This window comes from Sus scrofa, chromosome 13 (genome assembly GCF_000003025.6).
Source record: "Sus scrofa isolate TJ Tabasco breed Duroc chromosome 13, Sscrofa11.1, whole genome shotgun sequence".
Classification (NCBI taxonomy): Eukaryota; Metazoa; Chordata; class Mammalia; order Artiodactyla; family Suidae; genus Sus; species Sus scrofa.
This window is the reverse complement of record NC_010455.5, coordinates 147,325,828-147,351,375: the sequence shown is the minus strand read 5'-3', so window position 1 is coordinate 147,351,375 and position 25,548 is coordinate 147,325,828. Positions and strand designations below refer to the sequence as shown.

The 25,548-nt window shown below is 40.0% G+C and overlaps 1 protein-coding gene across 1 annotated transcript in view; it reads right to left on the bottom strand.

Moving 5' to 3' along the window:
- The window catches only part of BTLA (B and T lymphocyte associated), a 28,101-nt gene extending 25,366 nt beyond the window's left edge, over positions 1 to 2,735 (bottom strand). The window contains 1 exon segment of the mRNA XM_021069825.1: positions 2,667 to 2,735. Within this exon segment, the coding sequence (XP_020925484.1) occupies positions 2,667 to 2,735 (69 nt within the window).

Below are 25,548 nucleotides of genomic sequence, written 5' to 3'. Positions count from 1 at the left end.
TTACCAGAAAGGTGGAAAATATTGAGCTTGTTTCAGGTAAGGGAATGAAGAAAATTAGAAAAGCTTCTGATTACAACAATTAACTGACACAGTGGAACCCAAGTCTCATGACTCCCAGACTGTATTCTCATTTCTTGGGGATGAGGGATGATAGGAAATAATGACATCAAGAATTATTCACTGTGGAGTTCCTGTCGTGGCTCAACAGTAACAAACCCGACCAGTATCTTTGAGGACACAGGTCCGATCCCTGGCCTCCCTCGTCGGGTTGAGGATCCGGTGTTGCTGTGAACTGCTCTAGGACATGGCTCGGATGTGGCGTTGTTGTGGCTGTGGTGTAGGCCGACAGCTGTGGCTCTAATTTGACCCTAGCCTGGCAACTTCCATACGCCTCGGGTGTGGCCCTAAAAGACAAATAATAATAATTGTTTATTTTATAGACAACTTTTGTCAGCCAATGAGATGATCTCCCAATACTACTTTAAGGAAATTCTCAAGCTAATTAAATTTTGGAGTGAAAGGAAAAAAAAAATTATTAGCTAATCTTACACAGCACTTATGCTGCGTCTGTTCTAAGAATTTTCCAGCATTACTTCACTTAATACTCAGAACAACTCTATAAGGTCAATATCACTATTGTCCCCATGGTTTAGATGAGAAAAAAGAACCAGAGAGGTTATAGCCACAGAACCAGTAAATGACAGAGATGGGGGCATAATCTAGTAATGGAGAGTCCCTTATCTTACACACCCCACCACCGCCTCTCCAAGGAACTTCATTTTTAGACCTGACTACAAATGCCTGTACATGTTTTTTTCTTTCAATATTTCTGAACTCTAAGTAAAAGTGAATCTCACGAATAATGGAAATTAAATAGGAAAGTCCCAGTGAAGCAAGATAAACTGTTTGACTTCAACATTACAATAGAGGAAATTTTAATAGCGAGACAGAGGAAGCAATAGTTAATTAAATAGCTATGTGTTAGGAAAGTCAGTTCGAGTTATGATTAACATGGAGGTTAGTCTTCGTAACTTAATCCAGGAAATCCTGTAGCTGCAGAATGTATTCTAGACATTTATGTGGAAGGTAGTCATAGATAATGGCAGGCATTTTTGTAATAACAATACCCAGGTACTTGGCAGAAGGTAGGGCTCTATCTCTTGCATACAATGTGCATATTCCAATAGAAACAAGTAGATACAGAGAAATGAGCCTGATAAAGACATTGTGTTACAAAACCACAAGTGAGAGACAGATTGAGAGCACATTTGTACCAATGTTTGTGCTCTGACCCAAGGATATATGACCTATTCATGGCAGAGAAACACAATCTGGGAGGAATGTAGCATATGGAGCCACAGACCACACTGAACTGTCGCAATAAAGGAGAAAGAGGACACAGGCAAGACCCAAATGGACACTTGGCTCCAACCACTGTGTCCTCAAAGAACCAAACTATAAGTGTCCTCTGGTACTAGACCAGATTAAGATGATTTTTATGTATTTATTTATTATGTTTTTTATTTATTTTTTTTGTCTTTTTGCAGGGAGCCGAGAAGATACAAGAAGCCGAGGAAGGGAGCTTGCCTGAACGGTACAGTTCCGAGGGCAGTCTCCTAATCAGAAAAAGAGGCCTGCCTGAATAGTGCAGTTCTGAGGACAAGCTCCTAATCAAGAAAAGGGGCCTGTCTGAACAGTACAATTCCGAGGGCAGGTTCCTAAACAAGTGGATGCCTGCCTGTACGGCACAATTCAGAGGACAGGCCCAAAAGACAATAAGGCTCACCTGCTGACATATGTGGAAAACTAAAATTTCCAGGAAATCATTTCCATTTTGTGTTGCTGAGTGGGGATTGTTCCATGGATAACTTAGTCTTTTCTGTTATTCACTTTCTATTCAGTTTTCCTCAGTCTTTCCTGGTTATTTACTTATTATTCTTATTTCCCATTCTTATTTTCCTGTGGTGATTTGTGATTTAACAAAATTACAACAATAATATAATAAGAATTTCATCCTGAAGGACTTTCCCCTATTTAAATCCAACTTAGTTAAAACATAGTGTTTATCTATTAATTAGTTATACAGTAAACTTTAGAGTTAGTACTTTAATGAGGTTTATAGAAGTTAAACATATATTATTCTTGACCAAAAGACACCTAGCTATGAGTTATAGAAGCTTTTAAGTGATACCTAGTTAAGTCGGTTTATATTTTCTTACACTGTCTCCCTGCCATAACGCTTTAAAGATAAGCACCAGTCTAAAAACAAGATTTGTGAATGCCAAATTCTTGTGTCTGTGAACTCTTCCAACTGTAAAGACTGGCTGGCTATGGGATGATTTGTACTGTCTCCTCCTTTCCATGATGTATTGTACCTAATTGCCCTTAAATTGTACTCACTAAGTTTAGTTAAGATAGAGATCTTAAAACATGATGTATTGTACCTAATTGCCCCTAAATTGTACCCACTAAGTTTAGTTAAAACAAAGATCTTAAAACATGATGTATAGCTGCTATACCATGTAATAGTTGACCAATGTACTTTTAACACTGTGATGTAATCTGTAGCAAAAAGCTGTCTATATAATCAACCACTTATGCCAATAAAATTTGAGCAGTCCAGCACCCTGAAAGAAGGGACAAAGAGGCTGTCTCCGTAATTGTACATTCGCCGACATGCGTCCCTCTCCGATCGGGATATATACTCCCTGGCTGCCGGAGCTGGCCTCCGGCATCTTTTGTCCTTTTAGGGCCGCACCTGCAGCATATGGAGGTTCCCAGGCTAGGGGTCTAATCGGAGCTGTTGCTGCAGGCCTACGCCAGAGCCACAGCAATGCTAGATCTGAGCCGCATCTGAGACCTACACCACAGCTCACAGCAACGCCAGGTCCTTAAGCACTGAGCAAGGCCAGGTATAGAGCCCACAACCTCATGGTTCCTAGTCAGATTGATTTCCACTGCACCATGACGGAAACTCCCAGGGTGATTTTTATTTTTATTTATTTAATTAATTAATTTATTTTTTGTCTTTTTGCCTTTTCTAGGGCCACTCCCATGGCATATGGAGGTTCCCAGGCTAGGGGTATAATCAGAGCTGTAGTCATCGGCCTACACCACAGCCACAGTAATGCCAGATTCGAGCCTCGTCTGCGACCTACACCATGGCTCATGGCAATGCCGGATCCTTAACCCACTGAGGGAGGCCAGGGATCGAACCCGCAACCTCACAGTTCCTAGTCGGATTCGTTAACCACTGAGCCATGATGGGAACTCCTGATTTTTAAATTACAATATTTAGCGATCCATCAAAGATTTTCTCCTGCCTTTGTTCAGGATCGTATATAGTCCAAACTGTAGCCAGACATTAAATACAGTGCCCCTGGCTGCTTGAAGGTGGAATCCTTGCTTGATGCTCAACTGAACAAGTGGTCCAGGGCCTCACAGCTGGAGCCACTCACTGGTGATAGGGCAGGTGATTGACAGGAGCATCTCCACCTGCAGCCTAGCTCGTGGTAGCATAATCTATCCATCTGTCCAGGTTTAAGTGCTGACACATTTATTACTTTCATCCAGGCAGAAACCACATGCTAGATACAAAGGGACAGAGTTCCTCCCAATTTTTTTTTTTTTTTGAGAAACTCAAAAAGCAAACAAGGATGATTTCATTATAAAGAAGGACCTTAGACAGGAAGTCTACAGAGAACATTACCTTTTTGTCACCTTATTATTGAGGCAACCTCATTCCCGGGAAGAGATATACAGACCTCACACTGCTTTGAAGTGGACAGGAAAATCTTGAAAAATTATGTTTAAATACTTTGAAACTGTGCCAGTGTAAAGAATTCAGTAATTAAGTAAATCATAGGAAATCCCTAAGATATAAATGTGAAAATTAATGAGGTTTTAAGGAATAGAGCCATCAGCTTTGTCTGGGAGTACAAACCTCACCAAATATTCTTTATCTCAAACTGCATCCTTAATTTAATTCAAGTGATGCTGCCATCTATTAACTGCTGTATGAGAAACCTGGCCACTACTTTGTCCAAGCCCTTCCACTTCATTTCTCAAATAATTTTTTTTTTTTTTTTTTTTTTTTTGCTTTTTTGAGCCACACCTGTGGCATAAGGAGGTTCCCAGACTAGGGGTAGAATCAGAGCTGTAGCTGCTGGTCTATGCCACAGCCACAGCAACACAGAATGGGAGCTGCCTCTGTGACTTACACCACAGCTCACAGCAACACCAGATCCTTAACACACTGAGCAAGGCCAGGGATCGAACCAGCATTCTCATGGATACTAGTCAGATTCCTTAACCACTGAACCATGATGGGAACTCCTTCCCAAACAATTTGAGTCACTATATTTTAGCTCAAAATATCATACAATATATTTCATCTATTCATTTTATTTTAGCTTCAAAAACTCAACTATTTAAATGACAATGTCAAAACTTGCTTCACATTTTAAAAAATGTTTTATTATAGTTGATTTACAATGTTCTGTCAATTTCTGCTGAACAGCAAAGTGACCCAGTGATACATATATATACATTCTTTTTCTCATATTGTTTTCTATCATGTTCTATCACAAATGACTGGATATAGTTCACTGAGTCATACAGCAGGACCCCATTGCTTATCCATTCCATGTTTTTTTTTGCTTTTTTTTTTTTTTTTTTTTAGGGCTGCATCCGAGGCTATGGAGATTCCCAAGCTAAGGATCAAATGGGAGCTACAGCTGCCGGCCACAGCCACAGCCACAGCCATGCTAGATCCAAGCTGCCTCTGTGACCTACACACAGCTCATGGCAACACTGGATCCTTAACACACTGAGTAAGGCCAGGGATTGAACCCTCAACCTCATTGTTCCTAGTTGGATTCATTTCTCTGCACCACAATGGGAACTCCTGCTTATCCATTCCAAATGTAATTGTTTGCATCTACTAACCCCCAACTCCCAGTCCATACCATTCCCCCCCACTCTTGGCAACCACAAGTCTGTTCTCCATGTCTGTGAATCTCTCTCTGTTCTGCAGATAGGTTCATTGTGTCATATTTTAGATTCCATATATGTGATACCATATGGTATTTGTCTTTCTCTTTCTGACTTACTTCATTTAGTATGAGAATCTCTAGTTGTTTCCACGTTGCGGCAAATGGCATTGTTTTGTTCTTTTTATGACTGAGTAGTATTCCACTGTGTATATGTACCACATCTTTTTTTTTTTTTTCGTCTTTTTTGTCTTTTGAGGGCCGCACCCATGGCACATGAAGGTTCCCAGGCTCCCTAGTTGGAGCTGTTGCTGCCGGCCTACACCAGAGCCACAGCGACACAGGATCTGAGCCTTGTCTGCAACCTACACCACAGCTCATGGCAAGCCAGATCCCTAACCCACTGAGTGAGGCCAGGGATCGAACTCGCAACCTCATGGTTCCCAGTCAGCTTTGTTTCCACTGCGCCATGATGGGAACTCTTATATGTACCACATCTTAATCCATTCATCTGTCAATGGACATTTAGGTTGCTTTCATGTCTTGGCTATTGTGAATAGTGCTGCAATGAACATAGGGGTTGAATTTTGTGGGGGGTGCTTGATGTAAAGAATATTAGCAAAGATACCGTTAGAAAAGGGAGACCTCCTACATTGTCAGTGGGCATGCAAATTGGTACAATCACTATGGTGAACAATATGAAGCTTCCTTAAAAAACTTAAAAATAGAACTACTATATTCAATTCCTAGACATTTAGCTAAAGAAAACAATAATTCAAAAAAATATACACATCCCGATATTCATTGCAGCACTATTTACAATAGCCATGATGTGGAAGCAACCTAGGTGTCCATTGATAGAGGAATGAATAAAGAAGATGTGGTACATATATACAGTGGAATATTACTTGGCCATAAAAAGGAATGAAATAATGCCATTTGCAGCAACACAGATGGACCTAGAGATTATCATATTAAGTGAAGTAAGTCAGACAAAGACAAATATCATATGCTATCACTTATACGTGGAATCTAAAAAAGTGATACAAGTGAACTTATTTACAAAACAGAGACTCAGGGACTTCAAAAAAAAGAAAAAAAACCTATGGTCACCAAAGGGGAAACTGTAGTAGGGAGGGATAAATTAGGAGTTTGAGATAAACATATACACACTGCTATATATATAGTAGATGATCAACAAGGACTTACTGTACAGCACAGGTAACTCTATGCAATATATTCTGTAGCAAAATTTATGGGAAAAGAATCTGAAAAAGAATTGACATATGTGTATGTATAGCTGAATCATTTTGCTGTACACCTGAAAATAATGCAACATTGTAATCAACTATACTACAATAAATTTAGAAAATAAAAATAAATAAAAATTTAAATTTAAAAATACCATTAATATTTATCAAGATTTTGTTAATTTACTTACTATGCCAGGCACTTTAACTACTGTATTTACAGTCTTCAAAATAGATGCATAATTTAAGTACAATTATTATTAAGTACAATTATAATAATTAATTATTATGCCTTTTTTACAAATGAGGAAACCAAGTATAAGAAAGGATAAGGAGTTCCCCATCATGGCTCAGCGGAAGTGAATCTGACTAGGATCCATGAGGATGCAAGTTTGATCCCTGGCCTTGTTCAGTGGGTTAAGGATCTGGCATTGCCCGTGAGCTGTGGTGTAGGGTGAAGACACGGCTCCTATTCCATGCTGCTGTGGCTGTGGTGTAGGCCGGCAGCTGTAGCTCCATTTGACGCCTAACCTGGGAACTTCCATATTCTACGGGGATGGCCCTAAAAAGACAAAAAAAGAAAGAGAGGATAAGAAACTTAGCCTAGGTCACACATTAAGTGGCAGAGCCGGTCAATGAACCCAATTCTAACACCAAGTCCGTTTTCTTAAGTACATTGAGAGGAGGAACAGAAGTTGTACTGTTCTCCCAGTGATACATCACTGAACAATCTTTAACTTCATTTCACAGAGTATAGTTTATATACCCTTCAAACTGGCATTATTTCTGTTCCACAATATTTGACTCCAGTTGTAGCTGTATGATTGTAGGCACCTCATAGAAAATGAAAAGTCCAGTCAGCCATCTAAGCACCCCATCACCGTAACACTAAATACTTACAAAAATAAAAATGCTTAGATGATGGAAAGGGATTTTTATTTTGCACATGGTTGTATAACATCTTGAAAGCATGAAAACAAATTCCAAACCACTCAGTTCCAGAACTGAAGAAGAGATGACATCCTATAGAATTTATATATATGTGTTTATGGGGACAATAAGGCAAGATATTTGAAACCAAGAGATTAGAAACTTGTGCTAGGTTTGTTTTTTTGTTTGTTTGTTTTGTTTTGTTTTTTTGCTTTTTAGGATTGCACCTGCGGCATATGGAGGTTTTCAGACTAGGGGTCCAATCAGAGCTACAACTGCCAGCCTACACCACAGCCACAGCTACATCAAATCTGAGCCTCATCTTCAACGTATATCACATCTCATGGCAACACTGGATCCTTAACCCATGGAGCAAGGCCAGGGATTGAACCCGCAACCTTAGTGTTCCTAGTCAGATTCGTTTCTGCTGTGCCACAATGGGAACGCCTATGCTAGCTTTTTAGAGCTCTTCTTTCTTTATAAGATGTAGGTAATTATGACAATGTGAGGATGCACGCGAACTCATTATCTTTTTGCTTGCATAAAATCCTTCCAGAAGTGGTCCAACACCATCTATGCAGAATCCAAGCTGTTGTCCATCTCAAATGACATCCAAGTAGGAAAAAATTTTCTTTCAACGTAATAGAAACAGAGCTGGAATGCGCTGATCTGTTTCTCAGCATTGTCTCATTCAGTATTCTCAAGGCATACATACACCCACTGAAGCAAAGTAGCGAGAATTTATTTAGCGGCATTATTCAAGAGTAACCATGGAGTCAGATATAACCACAGTTTTTCAACACCTTACCTACCCAGCTGAGCATCTTAACACTCCTCTAGTCTCACTTTGGAAAGAACAAGCTATTTATTCACCATCAGTATGGCATCTGGCAAACTTTTGTTAGTAGTAGTGATAAATTTGTACTGAACTATCTATATCGTCTTCCCAGTTCTCTTTTCCTATCAGCAGAACATGCTTTTAAGAAAAACAGCCAAGCTATGATGTAAATACCATGTTCTAGTTTGGTTTAGGTTCTATAATATCTTTAGTGAGCAAATCTAACTACTTGATCTACCACTATCCATTTGACATAAATACCACATCCTACGAAGATCAACAAGGGAAAACATCACCTGTAATATGCCCCGAGAAATATAAGTATGTGCCTTACCATTGTTACTTGAGATGCCTAGATGTGGGATTAGGAAGAGGAACTAAAATAGTTTCCCAGTTCCAAGCATGGCAAGTGACATCTTCATTTCCTGCTCCTATCAGGGATGTTCATGCAGAAGGCATCGGGGCTGGCTCAGGTTACCTACTTCAATGACATTTATAAGCTAGAGAAGAGAGGAGGTGAGAGAAGGCAGTAAGAAGAACCTGAAAGTTTGTGAATAAAAACGAACAGGAAGACTACGTGGTACTTCTGTGGTTATTGCTTCTTGTCAAATTGGCTGTTCACTTTCAAATGCTCTGACCTGTAAAGCAACTCAGTCTTCAACTTCTCCTTCCATACCACCCGTTTAACCCCCAAATGAGGTTTGGGTTTTTTTTCTTATTCAAAGTTCCATGAAACGAACAACTGAACTCTAAAGGAATCTGCACTATTGCAATCTTTAGTTTGAGATTTTAATCAAATCAAGGTCAGGAAACTTATGGTAAAAAATATCTGTCGGGATGTATACACTTTCCTCCTTTCCACAGCTTGTGATTATGAAACTACTTTTATATAAGAGATTTGGGATTTTTTTCTTTCCCAAACATCATGTCATAAGAAGATGAGAATGCTTATTGTCATTAAACCAGTGGAGATTTACCTGAGGTTGTGGAGAAAATGAGTGACAGGAAGCTCTTCCTCAACAGATGAGGGAAGGGCAACTGTCTTTAATCTGCAGATAAGTATCAATGGAACAAGATCTTTGTTAGTAGTAGCTACTTTTTCTCTCTAAATGATAAAGTTCCGAGCTGAATTACACCTTGAATATCAACTAAAGGAAACTTCCATTTTCAACATTCTTCATGCGGTTATCGTCTGAGTGAAACAGAATAGAAAAAATAAAGGAAGAAATGGAAAAACTCAAGATCACATTGGATCAATGGAGGACTATTTTCTCCAAGACCACTTGTAATAATTAGCTTAGCTTTTAATCATAGAAACAAATTAAATTCACCCATTTGAGTTTCCAAAGGAAAAATCTAGATTTGTGACATCTGTGGTCACTGACAGACATCGATTTTATAAGCCTTTCTCTAAGAGGCTGGTGATTTTTTTCCAAGGCCAAATTTTAATGGTTTTAAGTACCTAAGGTTAAAAATCAGTTATCATATACTCGTTGATTCAAATAGACACTGTGCAGTGGTTTGAGGCACAAAGATGAAAAGTCACTATTCCATATTTTAAAGAGCTCCGTCACCAAGCACTGCAATTACCTCATGTTATCTGTCAGTGTTCAAACTTAAATATTCATGTATTTCAACTGCTACAGTGCCACACTGAGCAACTGCACATAGCTTTTCAGTACTTCTGTTCTGGAGTAAATATCCTGCAAAAATTTTATATAATATTTATACAACTTTATTCCCCATGCTCATGATGGAATGCAAACAACATGTAGCAACTGAGCTAAGCCTCCTTTTCCCTTTAAAATGGTTCTAGAAGTCAAAATTCATATACCACAAGGCCAAGATCTCCAGGGTATTATCCCAAACCAGATAGAAGTTGTATGTATTTTGTTTATCACAGCATAAAACCTTCATGACTCACTATTCTAAAGATTTGTTCATATAGAAAGCCCATGCTAATTAGATAAAATTTGGTAAACAAAAACATATAACATCTAATATATTTTTTAAGGATGTCTATTTTGTTGACTTTTAAAAGCATGACTGGACCTTTGTCACACCAAAGCTGTAGTCCTTAGAGTTGCACTGTAAACAGAACCCTTCTTTAGAATCCTACTGCTCTCTTCATTACGGTAGAGAATTGAAAGAAGCCTGGCTCAGAAGTTTGTTAGCTCAAGCCAATTTGGCTTTAAATCTATAATTCATCTAGTAATTAAGCTTCTGTCTTGACCATGCCCCATTAAAATCATGTGCTATTTGATTAGAGAATTATATATATTTTTTAGTTAAATTTGCGAATTTAAAGAATTTACTACATCTTAAGAAGTAATTGCACTATATCTTAGAAAATGTTTAAAACATGAATCTATCTCCATTTTTATGTTGAAAGAAGCAAAATAGAATTTGGAATCTTCAAATTCATTCTGCGAACATCTTTGGAGCTCCTCAGGGGGCCAAATTCTTCAGTTTGCTTACAGATGCAGTTACTTTCATGAATCATGACGCTTTACTTTCTCCAATATTTTAACCCAGGGCAATCAAAGAAACAGCATTTGCAGAATAAGACTCAGGGACCTAGAGTGGTCTTACCATTGACTTTAGATAACATCAATCCAGAAGGATGAATCTTTGATTCTAAATTTTCTTAACACTCCAAACCTCATGGCATAGCTTCTACCAGAATTGTAGCCTGGTGTTCAAAACAATTTCCATCCTCCTACTTGACATGTGCTCCTCATCAATGATAGCAAAAGTTGCTATATATTACTGTATTTTAGAGCCAGCCTGGGCATTTTTTTAAATCAAGTGGAATTCTTGGATCCCATCCATGTATGTTGAATAAGAATTTCACAGGATTGAGGCCAAATATTCATATTTTGAAGAATACACCCCCACCTTTTTTTTTTTTTTTTTTTTGCTTTTTAGGGCCGTACTCGTGGCATATGGAGGCTCCCAGGCCAGGGGTCTAATCAGAGCTACAGATGCCAGCTTACACCACAGCCACAGCAACACTGGATCCTTAACCCACTGAGCGAGGCCAGGAATCAAACCCACAACCTCATGGTTACTAGTCAGATTTGTTTCCACTGCACCATGACAGGAACTCCTAAAGAATCTCTATTTTTAAAGGTGATTCTAATATAGCTACTTTGGATGAAGATTTGGAAATCAGTTATATGAATTTGGGGGAGGTCACGGGCTTTTGAGTCACAAAAGACTTCATGTTAGATCTTTGCCTCTTACTAGCCATAGATTCTTTCATGTATTTCCTAGATTATTAGAGTCTGTAGTAGATGCAGATGCCCCTTCAAGGACAGATTGCTCTTAGCTGTAGGGAATGCAGTCAGCAGATAGCACCCGGATGTATATTCCTTCAGGGTCTGCTCAGGTGAGGCTCATGTCCAAGGTCATGTTTTCGCATGACAGCTTGTATGCAGTGATGGAACAAGGGAAGTGTATAAAGGGCTGACCGTCTTTACTTCACAGGAGATGCTGGTGGGCAATACCTCACCCAAAGCTCCCAATCTGGCTCCTTGAGTCTGCCAAGATTATGTCAGGCTTATATCCTACTTTGACTTCCTTCTCAGCCCAGTCTTCCTTCTGCTCCCCCTCCCTTTCATTTTCCGCAATCTATTTCAGTGTCTGTTTCCAGAGAACCAAATCTGTTCCATGTCTCAAACTTCCTGTTCTGTAGAACACAGATAGTAATAATGTCTGTCTTTTATGAGGTAATATATGCAAAGTGACCAGTAGATTGCATCTGTAATTGTTTCTGAACCACAGATGGGCTTTCATTTGGACATAGTGGAGAGCAGGAAATCCTGTATTAATAAGCCAAAAGATAAGATTGTGGACCAAGTTGAAAATGTTTATTTGCTGGTGGTGATCATCGTTGCATAGAGATTGGGACTCAAAAGTGTCGTAACAAAGTTTTGATCAGCAGAGAAATGGCATAGATTAAAGGAAGTCTGAAATCCAAGAAATTTCACAGGTATAAATCAACTTCACAGAGAGACCTCAGAAGTAAAGGATAGAGAGAATTCAAGGCCTGAGAACAAGAGATCTAAAAAAGGGTCTAGCCATTGGGCCTGTCCCTCGGGGAAAAGGCTGTAACCCTCCAAAAGACTGGAAGTAGTCAAAGAAGTCCTGTAGCTGCAGCAAGACTGGAGGGCTGGATAGGTAACCAAGGCAGGGACCGCTTACTAAAACTGGGGTACAGAAAAGGATCACAATCTTGGATACCACCTAAGATGGTGAGGATGCTGGCTTGATATTGAGTTCCTTCCCCTGGCTCTTTATTTTATTATTATTATTTTTTGGCTCCACCCATGGCATGCAGAAGTTCCCAGGCCAGGGACTGAACCCACCCCACAAGCAGTGACCAGAGCCACAGCAGTGACAATGCCAGATCCTTAATTCACTGAGCCACCAGGAAACTCCCCTTGGTTCTTTAATATGTCCATTTTGGTGAGAGGATCAGTTTCATACTATGAGGGGGATAGGGTTGATCCTAAAAGAGGGTGTAAAATATCCTTGCTATGAAAGTTAGGAGATTGAAGATGCTTTGAGGAAAAATATTCTTTCCATAAAAAAATAGTATATGTAGACAACACCAGAACACCCTTCTCCCCTTACTTCCCTATGGAGAGACTTGAAATGTATTCTGGTTCTGTCATTTACTAGATGTGTGTCCTTAAACCAGTTATTTAACTTCGAATCCCATTATTTCTTCTGTAAAGCAAGAATAATCACACTTACCTAAAAGCTTGTTATGAGTTTTCAATAAGAGACAAAAACAGTAACATATGGGTTTTTTTTGGTTTGTTTGTTTTGTTTTTTTGTCTTTTCTAGGGCTGCTCCCACAGCAGGTGGAGATTCCCAGTCTAGGGGTCAAATCGGAGCTGTAGCTGCCAGCCTACTCCATAGCCACATCAACGCCAGATCCAAGCCGTGTCTTTGACCTACACCACAGCTCACGGCAGCACCAGATCCTTAACCCACTGAGGCAGGCCAGCGATCAAACCCACCACCTCATGGTTCCTGGTTGGATTCGTTAACCACTGAGCCACGACAGGAACTCCAATAACGTATGTTTTAAATTAACAAAGAGGAAACCACTAACAACAGTGCCTGGCACAAAATTAGGATTCTGATAAATGCATATCCTTTCTTTCCTCCCACTCAGACAGAAAAGAATAGAGAAATTATGTCTAGTTTATTTGTATCTTTGAAGCATGGGCAGGGAGAGGGCTGACTTTCCTTATACCCTGGGCACCTGTGTGTACTATATTTGTATATGCTTATCCTTTTGTGCCATTGTGTGGGTTTATCTCATTGCTTTCCTCGTGAAGCCAATTTACAGATGTATCTTTGCTCTGCAAATTGTTTTATCTTTTACCTTTGTGGATGTGTCCATGCTTCGATGCTCCTGCAGCTTCAGATCTCAAAAAAATGTTAAGGTCTTAAGCCATGAGTTTGTTCTTCTAGGAGGGACTTGGGAGTTACATGGAAAAAAAAGGTGGTATATCTTGTAGCTTTACAACTGCAAAGGCTATAATGGTCCCAAAGCTCCAGGTTCTACATACACTCTGAAACTTATCACTCTATTTGTGCCATGAGACTATGCTTCCTAGCCAATGACTGAGCACAACAGAAATACCAAGGCTGGTCCATTTCTGAGAGACACAGCACTCTTCTAATGATCTACTTTAGCTTAAGGACTCCCTTAGAGCTTCACTAAACCTTCCCTGCAGTACACAGCCCTACCCACATCCTGCTGTCGCTCTGGATCACATTTGCTTTGTGGTCTGATAGTTCTTCCCGGCATTTTTTTTCTGTAGGCATTTCCCCTAATCTAATCGTTGCATTTTCATCCTGCTTTGGAGTTGGCTTTTGGAAAAACCCAGTCTAACACATTAATTTTGCATAGTTATGACAATGTCAAATATACAACTTTTTATTTTGTTTTCCCATACCCTTTGTTCAATGGGTAATAGTCTCCATAGGGGGACTCTATTTTGTAGAAGATGGGAAGACATGAAAGTTAGTTAGTAGAAATTGCAGTGTTAAATTACTGTTTGGAAGAAACTGTGAAGGTCAGCCAATCAATGGGAAAAATAGTAAAAAAAAAAAAAAAAAAAAAAGCGTAGAAAGTAGGCAGAAACCTGGAAAATTCGCATTCTTTTAACTATAAAAGTGAAAGTGGCTAAGCGCACAGTGGCAATCAGACCAAATAAAATGAAGGGCTTTTTCAGAGCTGCCCTACACATGTTCCACTCATACTTGTCTTAGCAGTAGAACCCTCTCCTTGTTTACATGGCTTTAGGAGAAAAAGAACATGCAAATGAAGTAAGCAGTAATTCAAAGCAAAACAAAATAGAGTTAGCTTTATTTTGGAATAAGATCGAAGAAAGAATTTGGGTGAAGTTTGTCATGAAATACACACACACACACATCCAGCAGCATGTGTATGTATATATACAGCGTGTGTATGTATATATATGTATATGGATATAAGTTTATATATATATGTGTGTATATATATACATGTGTGTATACACACACAGACACACACATACGCATACATATATCCAGCAGCTTCCTGGAGACCACTTTGTGCAGGTCATTTCAGTGGCTCAATAATGAAGGAGTTCTCTTAGTGGCTCAGCAGTTAACAAACCCAACTAGGATCTATGAGGATGTGGGTTCGATCCCTGGCTCCGCTCAGTGGGTTGAGGATCCAGTGTTGCCATGCGATGTGGCATAGTTTGCAGAGGCGGCTTGGATCCCAGTTGCTGTAGCTGTGGTGTAGGAGAGCAGCTATAGCTCCAATTCAACCCCTAGCCTGGGAACTTCCATATGCTGTGGGTGTGGTCCTAAAAAAGCAAAAAAAGAAAAAATAATAATGAAGAGAACCTCAGGTGAGAGAAGGGCCCAGGAGGCCAGGGGAGCAGGGAGTACTTACTCAAGGGCACAGGGCATAAACTATTTGCCATTTACCAACTGGTTCAGAAGTGCAGGATTTCATACCTAATGTCTGGTAGAGCCATGGCAATGGTAACTGACTGAATTTGGATCCCCTTTATCCCTTTAATGCTGACTGGAGTCAGTGTTAATACACTCAAATAACTACATATCTAATTTTCTTAATTCAAATAACTACGGGGGAGTTCCCGTCGTGGTGCAGTGGTTAACGAATCCGACTAGGAACCATGAGGTTGCGGGTTCGGTCCCTGCCCTTGCTCAGTGGGTTAACGATCCGGCGTTGCCGTGAGCTGTGGTGTAGGTTGCAGACGCGGCTCGGATCCCGCATTGCTGTGGCTCTGGCGTAGGCCGGTGGCTACAGCTCCGACTAGACCCCTAGCCTGGGAACCTCCATATGCCGCAGGAGCGGCCCAAGAAATAGCAACAACAACAACAACAACAAAAGACAAAAGACAAAAAAAAAAAAAAACAAAAAACTACGTATCTAAATAATGATTTGAAAGGAAACTCAGAGACAAGGTCCCTGGGAGGCATGTTCTCCTGACCTTTGAGCATATTTTTAGTCGCTGCTCAACTGCCTTATAGGATCTCTCTCCCTACCTGTACCATGGATATTTCTCCAAGTGATTTAGGAAAAAAATACTCTCCAGTAGGATATGTTTAAATAGGTAACGAATATTTAAATTCCAGCACTACTTTTTTTTTTTTTTTTTTTGTCTTTTGTCTTTTTAGGTTTTTTCAGTTTTTCACATAAAAATAAACATTTTTTTCTCTGCTGCATTTTGGATGATTTCTCAGAGTGTTATTACCGAATTGAATATATGAGCATTTTTAGCATTCTTGATACTAAGCGCTACATAACTTTCAAGAAAGATCAATGTACATTTCTAGGGGCAAATTATGAAAGCAAGCAGATTTGGTTAACTGCACCCTTACATTAGTGATTTTTTGTTATGATCATAATTTTATTTGTTTATTTTTTAATTTTTTGGCCATGTCCATGGCATGTGGAAGTTCTGTGGCCAGGGATCAAACCTGTGCCTCAACAGAGACCCAAGACACAGAAGTGACAATACTGGATTCTTAATCCACTGAGCCACCAGGGAACTCCATCATCATCATTTTAAAAGTAAGATTTCATTAATTTGCATTTTTATGCTTAATGAGGGTGAACAGATTTGGGGGATGTTTTTTCACTTGTGAATTGTTATTCTTGCACACAATTAACTATTTATCAAGATATTGGAGTCAGTGATTTTCTCACTAGTTTAAAAAATTTTATAATGCATATATCGAATATAGAAAGCTCTTGTCACCTTGCCTGTTATATTTTCAGTAAATAGTGTGTTTTTGCCTTTAAATATTTTAAAAGTAATTTTTGATTAATGGAAGATGCCCTTTTTCAGGCATGCATATCTAACAGAAACCATATGTAACAATTTCTGTTGCTTTTATTTATTTATTTATAGTTGATTTACAGTGTTGTGTCAATTTCTGCCATACCACATAGAGACCCACTCATACATATATATTTTTTTCTTATACTATCCTTCTGTTGCTTTTAAATTAGGAAAAAAATCTTTCCTGGATGACTTTTAAACAAGATCTTGAGATTAGCGAGGTAGGCTGAATACCAGCCTCCCAAATGTATCCACATCCTAAACCATGAAACTCTGTAACCCCTGCTACCTTGCATGGCAAAGCTAATTGGCAGATCTGATTAAATTAGGAGGAAGTGGAGGGAGAGAGGAAGGAGAAGAGGCAGCAGCACCTTGAAGTTCTCTAGCTTAATTCATCTCCTGTGACGCTTAGTGTACCTGAGATCTGATAACTATGGAGGCCACGGGACAGCACATCCCTAGCCTTCCCTAGGAGGGATGATGACAGGTCAAAGGGCTATTTCAGGATAACATCACTTGATTTCTACATCAGTTTGGATTGAGTTCAGATTGTATATAGTGGAAAAGTCCAAAATAATGATGGCTTTAATAAAGCAGAACAGAGCTGTGGTGTATGTCGCAGACATGGCTCAGATCTGACGTTGCTGTGGCTGTGGTGTAGGCTGGCAGCTACAGCTCCGATTCGACCCCTAGCCTGGGAACCTCCATGTACCTGGAGTGCGGCCCTAAAAAGCAAAAAAAAAAAAAAAAAAAAAAAAAAAGGAGAGAACAGTGTTTCTTTTACAGGCAAAGTAGTTGAGAGGTAGGCAAGGCAGGGCTGATGTTACGGCTCTTCATTCAGCAACCCTGTACACTGGGTTTTTTTGCTTCACTATCTTAACTCTGACATCCATCCTCTGAGTCCATGGTCCAAGGTGAATGGTCTCAGCTCCAGTCATCATGTCTGCATTATGGGCTCAAAGAGAGAGGCAGAGGGCAGCCCTTGGGGATGACCGAGATTTTCTAGTTTCACTTATAGCAGAGTGAACATGACTTGATTGTATGGCCACATTTTCCTACAAGGAAGATTTGGAAATAAAGTCTTCTATTCCAGGCAGGAAAAAGTACACAACTAGATTTCTAGATTCACTATTAAGAAAGAAGGGCCAAAGCTTTCTCTACCATGTCCACCACTTTGCTCACCTAAATATTTATGTTTTTGTTTTTTGGTCTTTTTAGGGCCATCCCTGCAGCATAGTTCCCAGGCTAGAGGTTGAATCAGAGCTGCAGCTGCTGGCCTATACCACAGCCACAGTAACGTCAGATCCAAACCGCCTCTGTGACCTACACCACAGTTCAGGCAACACCGGATACTTAACCCATTGAGTAGGGGCCAGGGATCAAAACCATGTCCTCGTGGATACTAGTTGGGTTCATTACTGCTAAGCCACAAGGGGAACTCTGCCTAAACATTTTTGAAGAGAACACATCCCTCTCCAAAGGGACAACATCATATCTCCCCTTGGTAGCTTGTCCAAAGTCAAGATATTTGGATGACACAAAATTTCCCCATTAAGTTTCTATGTAGCTTCTCACAACTCCATGTCCTATGAACTAAAGGTAAGTCATAGGCTCCCAATATTTCCATGAGAGGGTTCTCTTAAAAATTTCATAAGCATTTTTGGAGTTCCTGCTGTGGTACAATGAGATCGCTGGTGTCTCTGGAGTGCTGGGATGCAGATTTGATTCCCAGCCTACCACAGTGGGTTAAGGATCTGATGGTGCTGCAGCTGCAGCATATGTCACAGGGGGTGGCTCAGATTAAATCCCTGGCTTGGGAACTCTATATGCCATGGGGAAGCCAAAAAAAGAAAAAAAATTCATAAGCATTTAGGATTGTTGAGTGAAATGTTCCTTGAACTAATAAAACATAACATAAAGGAGAGCCACTTTTAGAGCAACTGGTCTCCTCAAATGAAGAGAGAATAGAGCATTCATAGTTTAAATTATTATATGACAACAATCAATTCTAGCTAGATAACATTTGGTCCATTTTGATAAAAATAATGTTTCTACATATATTTCATAGACCATGGTGCATCAATGCTCCATATTATATAGAAGGCTACTTCAAGCCAGAGCAGAATTGTTCATATGATTTCTTCTCAGCTTTTAGGAAAAGGGTGGACACACAGAGACACATTTCTATACAGAAAAGTGTATAAAGGAAATACGGGTAGCTGCTGATAAGAGTGAGGATGTCCAGCAACAGTGGACAATTTCCTAAATTTGTGCTTCTGGTTGTCCCAACCTTTGCTCTTCCTATATTTTTGAAGATTAATTTCCTTAAGAAGCAGACTCTGAGACTGAGATGAGCAAGCAGGAAATTTATTAAAGAATGCTCTAGGGATCATTGAATGTAGGGGCAGAGAAGAGAGCAGAATTAAGCAGAGCGAGGCACCAGGTTGTGATACAGTGTCAGCAAAGGCTTCGGCCAACAATGGGAATGGCCCCTTCGAGTAGGCTTTCTTTAGGAAAAGCAGGGTGTCCCTTGGTGAGGTACTTCTCTTCAGCAACTTCCCAGGTAAGACTGAGAGCTGAAAACACTCCCAGCAGCAGAAGAATTAGGTCCTTCAGTAGTAAAGGGGATCTGGAGAGTGCATCAGTCTTGACTACATTTGTCCTTTTTCCTTTACGGCCACAGCTGGCCCAGGGGGGTAACTGGAAAGGATGACTTTGGGAATACACAGCTTCATCCTTTTACTTCCTGTTTGCTCAAGTTGGGGTCCAGGTAGAGTGCTGGTATCCAGTAGTCACAGGTTATTATAAGCTAGTCTTGGAGTTCCCGCAAACATCTAGTAGGATTTCTATTATTAAAATTCCACCTCTGATTCATAGTCACTGGTGACCATGGAGGCCCTAGGGGGTCACTTCTGGAGACTCACAACACAAAGTCTCACTCTAAGTACTAAAAAACCACACAATAAGCACATCCAAAAAAGGCGGGGGTCGGGGCGGGGGGAAGGCAGGGACCATGTTTTGTCACCCCCTGAGTTTCAGGCTTCCACCTACTTTCCAAGGCCCCTATATCCCTGCACCATGGAAATAATAAAAATGTATGGCATATGAAAAACTTCCTTCTTCAATCCAAACTTGAAGAATTTAAACAAGTACCAACATCAGTCTCTCATCAAGGCCATCTCAAGTTCTGTTTTAGATTGGCTTTTCCCAGAAGCAAATCCCAATTCAAAACTTGAACGTAAGCAGTTTGTTTGGAGGAGTTTCCGACAAAGTATGAGAGCCAAAAACTTAGGAATGGGAAGGAAGCAAATACAAGGTTTGTTTTCTAGAAGGTCACCACGGCGGACAAGGCTCTTGATCCCCACCTCTAAAAACTCTGAGAGCCAATTCAAAACATATGTCTCAGCATCATCCCACTCAAGGACTGAGGAAGCTGCTGCATTTAACCATTTTATTAATTTCCTATTGCTCCAGTAATAAATTGTCACAAATGCAGTGGCTTAACACAATTTATTGTCTTACACTTCAGGAGGTCGATAGTTCAAAATAAGTTACACTGGGCTAAAATCAAGGTGATGGCAGGGCATCTGAAAGCTCGAGGGGAAAATCCATTTCCTTGCCTTTTCAGCTTCTAGAGGCCACTGGCATTCCTTGGCTTGGTATCCCCTTCCTCCACCTTCAAAGCTAGCAGAATGGTATCTTCAAATTTCCCTGCTCACTTAAATAATCCAGAACCATCTTCCATCTCAAGATCATTAATTTAGTCTCATTCACAGAATAACTTCTGCTATGTTAGGTAACATATTCATAGGTTTGGGGATTAGGATGTGGACCTCTTTGAGTGGGCCATTTTTTTGTCTATCATATACATTGACTCTCATCAGTCATTACATGAGGGCTTCTCTCAAGAGGGGAACTGGCACTTCTAGCCTGCTGCTCAGGTAAATGAAGCAGGTTCTGGTGTCCAGGGAAAGCCTTTAAGCAAAGAAGTACAAATACCAGCAACAGGATGTTGGGCAGATGCACCAAGGTGGTGAGAATGGAAAGTACTGGTGGGCCTTGGATACCATGTGTGGCAGCTTCTTTTGAATATAAGTCAATAACGGAAAACACAGGCAGTCCTTTCCTTAGTTTTGCTTTTGTTTAAGAGAGGAAGGAAGGGAGGGCATGAGAAGGGATAGAAATCACAGGCTAGCTTTGTAAAGATATTGTTTATATGTAAGGAAACATCCATATAAACGTAGAGGAGGGATATGGAGTTCAAAGATCAAGCCACAATATTTTTGAACTCTATAAAATTGAAAAAACAAAAACCAGTTAATAGAGCCCTTTGCAATTAGAAAAGCCTCCCTGAATCATTCCTCCTTCTTAAAAATTTGGAAGAACTAATTAAGAAAACAGGAAAGTATTGAGGTCAAATCCCACACAAAGTTATCATAAGAAAAGAGAATATCTTCCCTACCAGCAACAAAAGCCAGAAAGACATGTTCATGGGACAGATTTAAAAAGAGATAAAAGAAAGTAAATTAACACAAGACATGAAAGAACAGCATAATTTAGATCAGAAAAACTCAAAATGAGGTGACAATTCAGAAAAGAATTAGAAATAAAAGACACTTATTCTAGAAACAAAGACTAAACAAGGAAGACCACAGGGGTGAATGAGCATGACAGAGAGTGTCTTATTAAAATAGGTGAAAATTAGTCAAGTTTTTATTTATTGATTTGCTGTTTTTGTTTGGTTGGTTTTTTGCTGCACCTGTAGCATATGGAAGTTCCTAGGCTAGGCGTTGAATCAGAGCTATAGTTGCTGGCCTATGCCATAGCCACAGCAACTTCGGATACTTAACCCACTGAGGGAGGCCAGGAATAGAACCTGCATCCTCATGGAAATGAGTTGGGTTCATAACCTGCTGAGCCACAATGGGAAATCCCTACACAAGCTTTTTTTTTGTTTTTTGTTTTTTTGTCTTTTTAGGGCCGCACCCGTGGCATACAGAGGTTCGCAGACTAGGGGTTGAATCAGAGCTGTAGCTGCTGGCCAAATACCAGATCCAAGCTGCAACCTACCGGGCTGGATCACAGCAGTGCTGGATCCTTAACCCACTGAGCAAGGCCAGGGATTGAACCTGTGTCCTCCTGGATACTAGTCAGATTTGTTTCCACTCAGTCATGACGGGAACTCCTAGACAAGTTTTTAAATTCAAAAGAAATGAATAGGTAAAAAGGATTTGAGAGAAACTAACAGTATTGAAAGTAGGCCAAAAAAAAGATCCACTAAACTATACAGTTAATATAAATCTCTGAAGAAAAATCAAAGCAAAAGAAAAAAAGCCTAAAAAACAATTTGAAAATTTTCCTGAAATAAAAAATATTGTTATTCTAAGACTACTGAGGCAGAAAAATAATTCAGATAGTTAGTGTAAGAACACAGGCTTCAATATTTTCTTTGATATGGTCATTAATTAATGTCTGTGACTTAAGGGTTCCAGGGAATAACATCCCCACTGGCCTTGTTTACTGCAGGGAGTAAATCTGTTTTATATCCACATGGATGTTAATCTCTAACTCATTCCTCAACTGAAAAAAGGAATGAGAGGAATGGCAACTCCCAGCAACTCCCAGTCTAGAGAAAAAAGAACAAAGAAACCATAGAACTTATGGGGCATATCCACCTCTAAGACCCCTTTTGGACAAGGACTGATATAGGTAAACTGGGCAAGGTCAATAGGAAAAAGAACTAATAGCAGGATCCCATGTTGCTACTCCTGTTTTTAAGGAAAAAACCTCTATAGAACAATAGAAAGGGGAACTCTTCCTCCCCTGCCCAGTGTCTTGCTGGGAGCTATTTGCTTTCCTATAATAAAGACTTTTTGCTTGCTTGTTGCCTGTGTGTATTTGCAAAGTTCATTCTTCGTCTCCATGAACAAGAACCCAGATTCTGGTAACATCTTTCCTGTAACACTACTCTATGTGTAACATGGGATTAAGTAAATAAGTATAGGATAATCTAATTCTTCCAATTCCTATATATCTGAGAACATGAGTCTCTGTGACAAGAAGGAAATACAGGTGCAATACAGAAGTATAAGACCCTGTAGCATTTCCAATTTTTCTTCTTCTGAGGGCCACACCTGCAGCATATGGAAGTTCCCAGGCCAGGGGTCTAACAGCAGCTGCATCTACTAACCTAAGCAACAGCCACAGCCAGGCTGAATCCTAGCTGCATCTGTGACCTACGCAGCAGCCTGTGGCAATGCTGGATACTTAACCCACCAAATGAGGCCAGGGATTGAACCTGCATCCTCATGGACATCATGACAGGTTCTTAACCTACTGAGTCACAACAGGAACTCCTCCAATTTTAATTGGAGGTATTTTATCCTACACACACACACACACACACACACACACACACACACAAGCACAGAGCTAGGAGATAGATAGGGAAAGAAAGAAAGAAAGAAAGAAAGAAAGAAAGAAAGAAAGAAAGAAAGAAAGAAAGAAAGAAAGAAAGAAAGAAAGAAAGAAAGAAGGAAGGAAGGAAGGAAGGAAGGAAGGAAGGAAAGAAAGAAAGAAAGAAAGAAAGAAAGAAAGAAAGAAAGAAAGAAAGAAAGAAAGAAGAGAGAAAGAAGAAAGAAAGAAAGAAAGAGAGAGAGAGAGAGAGAGAGAAAGAAAGAAAAAGAAAGAAAGAAAGAAAGAAAGAAAGAAAGAAAGAAAGAAAGAAAGAAAGAGAGAAAGAAGGGAAGGAAGGAGGGAGGATGGGAAGGACAATGGAAGAAGGAAGAAAGAGAGGGAGGGAGGGAGGGAAGGAGGCATTACTAGGCTCTATCCACTGAAAAGGCCTGAAAACAATTACCAACTCAGTGGCCATGAGCATTTCCAACACCCGAATCGTGGCATTGACATAACATTTCCCACTAAAAAAACAAAACAAAACCAGCAACCAAAAACAAGGGCGTCTTGGAGAAACAGTTGACTCAGGATCTGGGCAGGAAATGTACAAAATAAACCTGAAACATTTTGTCTGAAAAAGAGCAAGAAAGCTTTGAAAAATTACTAGAGTTATACAAAAGGATTCAGAGTCAACTTGAAGTGGGCTCCTATTGGACAAAGATGGGGATAAATAAGCATGGATATTTGCAATTGACAAAAATTAATCAAATGTGAGGAGAGGGGTTAGCAGGAAGGGACTAGAGAGTGTACCCATCCCAGCAATGCCAAGAGAGAAAGCCTAATGTCAATTCTAAGGTTTTGTCTTCCTCTTTAGATTGAGCAGAGTGATTACCGAATTATGAATTATGACTGTGTTTTCAGAAATGATTCCAAGACAATTCTAGAAAAATCAGAACAGCCATGGCCAAACCTTTACCCAAACTAAGGGTAGATTATTGGTACTCAATAAAGTTTGAAAGATAGAAACAAAGTTATTTGTTTTCCCTTTTTATGGCCGCACCTGCTATATACAGAAGTTCCCAGGCCAGGGGTTGAATCAGAGCTGCAGCTGCAGGCCTATACCACAGCCACAGCAACACCCAATTCTTAACCCACTGAGCATGGCCAGGGATCAAACTGGCAACCTCATGGACACTATGTTGAGTTCTTAACCCACTGAGCCACAATGGTAACTCCAAAAACAAAGTTATGTTTTGGTTATAACCCACGTGCCATGTTTACTCAACATATGAGTTATATGCATAAAATATGATGAACCCTGTCCCTATGGAGTAGAGGATCTAGCAAAGATTTTACATGTGTACAAATAACTATAATGCAAAATAGTGTGACATAAGAGCCAAAATGGAGGCAAAAATCAAACTTATATAGTTCAGGGGGCAGAAACATCATGTCTGACAATGCTAAGAGAGAAGAGTAAGATCTAAGCTGGACTTTAAACAGTTAAGTGGCATTTAGTGGGCAGAGATAAGGGAGAACATACTATCCTGAGGAAATAACTTGAACAAAGTGTAGAGAATGTCTTAAAATGCAATAGAAATTCCACCTGTCTGGAAACTCAAGGTATGTAACAGAGGAGTGAGAGGCAAGCCTGGAAGGATGGATCGGGACCAGGGAACTGGATGGGCCTTTATCATGAGTAAAGGTTTGGAATGTGTCTTACAATAGAGAGTCACAGGTTTTTAAATGGGAGGACATTCTACCAACTAAAAGAGCATTTTAGGGTGCCTGAGGGATATGTTAAAAGGAAGGACATGTGGAAGCAGAGGCCAGTGAGGAGGCCATGGCAATCATTAAAGAATGGAACTGCCATGGTGACAGAGGAGGTGAAAAGAGAGAGGTGCCAGAAATATTTTCAAGGAAAAACTAAAATGGACTTTTGAGGAATGATGATGAAAGATTAGGCAGGGCATTGAGAAACTGGAAGGGGGCAGGGATAACAGAGGGTCTGAGCCTGAATGATTGGAAAGAGCTTTGATTGGGTTGGGAAGGAGAGAGTTCTGTGCTTTATAAACTTAAAGGAAGTTGACTGGAAGGAGCAGGGCAATGGAAATGAGACTGGAGAGTTTGGGGAGGCAGGTCTATATATGCAACTCTGAGAGGGTAAATGAGAACTCAGGGCAGTGTAGAGAAAGAAAAGAAGAGCATCAATGATGGGCCCTCGGAGAGATTGACATGTTGTGTGAGCAGGAGGAATGGATGGAGAGAGGATGGAGCAGGGCAGAGATGGTGCCACTCTCTTGGTGCTTAGGCTGCCCCCAGACAGTCAGTCAACCCAACCACTCCACCAGGCACTGTTTGAGAGAGAGCACATTTTAGAGCAGGGCTTTACAACTTCACTGGGGCAAAAGATCAGTTTTCTTCTTTCCAAATTGTTGTCATCAATACTTTGGTAAAGTCAAATAGAATTACTAAAAAAAAGGATCAAGTGCTTGGATGCTGTGGCAATGTCAGATTGCTGTAAACTTTTCTGCACACTTACCCTCAGTTTTGGTACTTACATTGTGATAAATATAAACACCAACACACCTGAGTGGCACTAAGAGAAACTGACATGGAGACGGGGTACTAGTCCAGGCTCTGTCATTAGCCCTCTGTGTAGGCAAGCCTTTGAATTTCACTGCAGTTACCTCCCCTTGTTTGTAAAGTAAGGGAATTAAATTTGCCTAAAGTCTGTATTATATGGTGTTAAAATA